This window comes from Lipotes vexillifer, unplaced genomic scaffold (assembly GCF_000442215.2).
Source record: "Lipotes vexillifer unplaced genomic scaffold, Lipotes_vexillifer_v1.1 scaffold259, whole genome shotgun sequence".
NCBI classification, from domain to species: Eukaryota; Metazoa; Chordata; class Mammalia; order Artiodactyla; family Lipotidae; genus Lipotes; species Lipotes vexillifer.
Window position 1 is genome coordinate 740,664 of NW_006797031.1, and position 5,198 is coordinate 745,861.

General features: G+C 35.1%; 1 protein-coding gene across 2 annotated transcripts in view; it reads right to left on the bottom strand.

The window, feature by feature from the left end:
• Positions 1–5,198, bottom strand: part of NOP58 (NOP58 ribonucleoprotein) — a 26,337-nt gene that overhangs the window by 8,723 nt on the left and 12,416 nt on the right. For both annotated transcript variants that reach the window (XM_007469181.1, XM_007469180.1), the window contains exons 5-8: positions 4,643–4,779; positions 3,008–3,072; positions 1,906–2,040; positions 614–759 (exon numbers count right to left, since the gene is read on the bottom strand). In XM_007469181.1, coding sequence (XP_007469243.1) covers positions 614–759; positions 1,906–2,040; positions 3,008–3,072; positions 4,643–4,779 — 483 coding nt within the window. The remainder of the gene's footprint in view (positions 1–613; positions 760–1,905; positions 2,041–3,007; positions 3,073–4,642; positions 4,780–5,198) is intronic.

The window sequence follows — 5,198 nt, forward strand, 5'->3', positions numbered from 1 at the left end:
TGTAGGGAACAAAATGAATAAGTCATAAATGACAAGAGTAAAAATAGTATAAAATTCACATGTCTAAAACATCGAAGTTCCAAATTATCATAGAGCAGTTGTACAACCCTGGGAAAATTAACCATTTCTTACCTCAGTTTCCTATAAAAGGGCTGTTGTGAAGATCTTATAAGATAACGTATGGAAACAAGCTAATACACTGCCTAAAAATAATGCTAATCAATATTACTGTTATTTTAAAAAACTCCAAGGGCTAGACATTTCTGTCATCCCCTGTGATTCTCATATAGCTATCTTCAAATGAGAGGGAGAAAAAATACAGGCTACAAACATAAAAGTTAGAATTAAATAATTGAAGCTATACTTCTCTGCCTTTATAATGGATTTATTATTCAGATAATGCTAACAATATAAATAAATTAGACAGTACTTAACTTCATTTTAGTATATATCTCCCCCTCTAAGTATAAATCAAGATGGCATCAGATGAGGTAGTGACTGAACACCCTCATATTTATTTATCAGGTGAACAATACATTAAAAAATCATCATTGCCACCAGAAATTACAGAGCTGGTACCACCACAACTAGTTTCTCTATGTGTACAGTTTACCTGAGTGCAGAGATGCAGAATGTTGCAAATATCTTCTTCTGAAACCTCTGTTCCCATAGATATCTCTGCAGCTGCTTTTACTTCTGCTTCAACCTCTTCTGGCAGTAATTCAGAAAGTGTGGCTGAGGCATAATTCTTCCTATCGCCTATGGAATGTTTGCAGAGGATGAGGGAGAATCACTCTTCAACAAATTATATAAAAGCCACCAAACAGTCAAAAAAAAAGTAGAGATAAGCCAATGAAAAGGATGCCTAAACAAAACAAAAAGCGAACAAGTTTGACCTAGTAACTTTCCTCATATAAAGGCTTGATTTCTCTCCCCACCACCTCCTTCCAAAAAAAATACAGATAACAAAAAAACCAAAATACACCATGAAACAGGACTTACAATACTGTGATAGACAATTTGTAGCTAAGGTTATACTGAAGCTAGGGCCATGAATTCTTAGGGGTAGTAATATGATAATATAATGAGCCAAGTAACTCACATTTATTAACAATCCTCACGTTCTTCTACTAATATTGCTGTACTAATAGTATACAATTTAACACTAATAGTATAGATAGCAATACTATTTTTAATTATTATTAATATATTGCAGGATACCCCCAGTCCACAGCTGTCCTTATTAATGGTAATTTCACTGAGACACATTAACCATAAGAAACCATTTCCAGAAAAACCAAATTAGGGACTCCCTGGTGGCAAAGTGGTTAGGAGTCTGCCTGCCAATGCAGCGGACACGTGTTCGAGCCCTGGTCTGGGAAGATCCCACATGCCTTGGTGCAACTAAGCCTGTGTGCCACAATTACTGAGCCTGCACTCTTGATCCTGCAAGCCACAACTACTGAGCCCGAGTGCCACAACTACTGAAGCCCATGCACCTAGAGCCCGTGCTCGCAACAAGAAAAGCCACCGAAATGAGAAGCCTGCACACCGCAAGAGTAGCCACCACTCAATGCAACTAAAAGAAAGCCTGTGCGCAGCAACAAGGACCCAACACAGCCAAAAATAAATAAATAAATAATTTTTTTTTTTTTTAAAGAAAAACCAAATTAGAGAACCATGTTCTCTGCTGCACAGGCCATCGAAATCAAAGTTAATTTTGTTCCTGAATTCTAACAGATATTAATGGCTATACTCCCCAAACCTGCAAGACATAAAAATATCTTGGAAGTTTAAGAAAAAGAAAAAACCCCACTGTAACTCATGTTTTAAATGAGTAACAGTGAAATGAATAAATAAAAATAAATCGCTATTTTCAATGACTTAAAGGATCAGATTACTTACCAACTTTCTGTAAACACTTGCAGTATGTCAAATTATCCGAAATAATTTTTCCTAATTCAGGGAAATGCCAGCCATACCATTCTCTACACCGCATAATGTAGTTGTTTAGTTCTTTATCTAAGTCATCTAACAGGGCTGCAGTAGATTAAAATGAAAAAGAAAATAGGAACTTAAAAGGATTTTAAAAAAACTTGTGATGAAATATAAATTTACCATTTTAACCATTGTCAAGTGTACATTTCAGTGACTCAAATTCATTCAGAATGCTGTGCAACCATCACCAGTATTCATTTACAGAACTCTTCCATCAACCCAAACTGAAACTCTGTACCCATGAAATAATAACTCCTCGTCCCCACCTCCCCAGCCCCTGGTAATCTCTTCTACTCTGTCTCTATGAATTTGCCTATTCTAAGTACCTCATAAGTGGAATCACACAATATCTGTATTCTTGCCTGTGGCTTATTTCACCTAGCATAACGTTTAAAATTCATCTACGTTGTAGCATGTATTAGAACTTCTTAAGGACGAATAATATTCCATTGTATGTATATATCACATTTTGTTTATCCATTCATCTGTTAATGTGTATTTGGGTTGTTTCCACCTTTTGGATACTGTGAATAATGCTACTATGAACATAGCTGCGTAAGTATCTGAGTACCTGCTTTCAGTTCTTTGGGTATATACACCTACAAATGCAATCGCTGTTTAAAGGGATTTTTAAAATTGGAAATCGTTAGGACTTTGATGTCCAAAAATCACCCAATGACATGAGAGAATGACCTATTATATACAACTTACAAGTGAAAAAAGCAAAATAAAACACAACACAGATCCCACTTATGGTTTTATCATTTTTCATGGAAAAAGAGAAATCAATCAGTTTACATTAATAGTGTAATCCATATTATCCAACTAGTCAAATTATAGTTAGTTCTTCCTTTCTTCTATTCTGCATTTTTCAATTTACTTTACTTACTAAAAGTTCTAGTTCATCTCCCTTTTCTTCCTCAACAATTATAAAAGATACAATTTTAACAGTAGGAAAAAACCACAACGAAGAGACAAACAGATTAGTCCCCACATGTACTATACTTACAAATTGCCTGAACAATCATTGTATCCACTTTATCAGCACTAAATTTCAATCTGTATCGGGACAAGCTGGGGAGAAGGGGGAAAAATATAAATCACTAAAAAAAAGCATTTATGAAAAGTATTTAATTAACATCTTAAAAAAACTTTTACCAGAATCCCTATCTGGAGCTACACTGTTTACCTTTTTCCTGCATGGGAAACATCAGCTAAATAAGAATACAATATTTAAGATCTAAAAATACACATTTAAAAAGAAAACAAATACATCTGTCCTGCTATAACCTACATTTCTGAAACATGAATTAATTTATGAATGATAAATAGGATAATGCTGTGTAGCTCAAACCATACTGGTTCACATATGATTTTCGCAGCGTATTTAATACTTTATGCCACTGGAAAAAAAAAAGTACAGCACTGTAACACCTGAAAAGAAGAAAGCCATGTAGGAACAATAGTATACATAAGGGTTTCTTAATCTTTGCACTATTAACACTGTGGGCCTGATTATTCTTTGTTGTGGGGTCTATTCTGTGCACTGTCGGATGTGTAGCAACATCCCTGGCCTCACCTCAATTGCCAAATGTCTTCTGAGGGGTATCTGATTGCCCTTGATTGAGAACTACTGCTGTGCACAATGCCAATTAATCTTAAATTTGGACCCTAACTCAGTTTAGCTATTTGTTCTCTCTTAGAAATGTTTATAACAAAGTTTTTCCTGACTTTTGTGCATTTTGCTCATTTCTGTAACTCAGCTTTAACCCTTTCATTACTCTATGCTCATATTTTATTTGTTGAAAGGTCAAGATCTTTGTTTACTGTAGTATTTCTGTAATATAAATTTAACATGTCCTTTATTTTTTGGCTGTGCTGGGTATTAGTTGCGGCACACTGGGCTTAGTTGCCCTGCGGCATGTGGGATCTTAATCTTAGTTCCCTGCATTGCAGGACACATTCTTTACCACTGGACCACCAGGGAAGTCCCTAACATGTCTTTTTAACTGTTAATTTTTTTAGGGTTACAAAGATACTTAGGTTTTGAGTGGTTTACCCTTAATCCTATTTTTATTTCACAAACCCTATTATTGTAGTGCAATTTCAAAGAATGCCAAGCTTTTCAGGATTATATATATCACAGTATAGCAGAAATTCCTGGTCTAATGGACCTCTGGTTAAACATCACAGGTTAATGTTTTTCTTTGCCTCATAAAAACTCAAGAAAAAACTCAATAAAACAAGCCACACACACAAAGCAGAAAAGGAGGTCATTACCAGATGAGAAAATTCAGGGAGATGGCAAGTAGATGGAATGGTAGCAAATGATTTAGGAGATGTAAAGGAGAAAAGAAAGCCCAAGAATTGTGGCATCTAATACTAGAGAGGTAGAGAATGACTATCATCAGGTTTAGAGCCCAGACAATGGAGCCAAACTGCCTGGGTTCAAATTATGGCTTCATCACTTACCAGCTGTACGGACTTTGGGCATCAATTTCCTCATTTGTTAAATGAGAATACTATTACTAACTTCCTCATAAGATTCTTGAGGATTAAGATAGTATTTGTAACAAACCTTGAACTGCACTATGTAACTGTTTATTAAATAAAAATAATAAGACTATTTTCCAGTAAATCTCACCTGTGTGCCAACCCAAGACACATGGCTGCCATTTCACGTGGTTCTACCCCAGGGATTAATCCATCCATCTGTGAACGGATTCCTCTCATAAGTTCGTTAACAAGAGGACTATGGATACAACTGAGATTCAGCTTTTCCTATAAGAACAAGAACATTTGTATCAAATAGAGAACTAAACTTTTCCTAAAATTATTTAAATACTAAAATACCATTGATTTAAATGTATACATTTCTCAGTTTCATAAAAGTAGTTTCTCGTGTTTGTGGGAAGAACACTTGAATATACTATTGGTGGAGGTCAAAATTGATATAAGCTTCTGGGAAGGCAGCCTGTCTACATGAATCAAAGCCATAAACAGATAAATACAATTTAACCTAGTAATTTTGTTATTTTTGTTGGTTTGAGGGATCTTTTACTACCTTACATTATTTAGCCTCTTATAAAAATTATAAAGGTAATATATACAGAAGATTTTAATCAATAGTACTATAGGGAAGGGGACTGAATGAAAAGCACAAGTTCTGGGCCTTAGGCCCTTTCCCTACTGTTAGGATC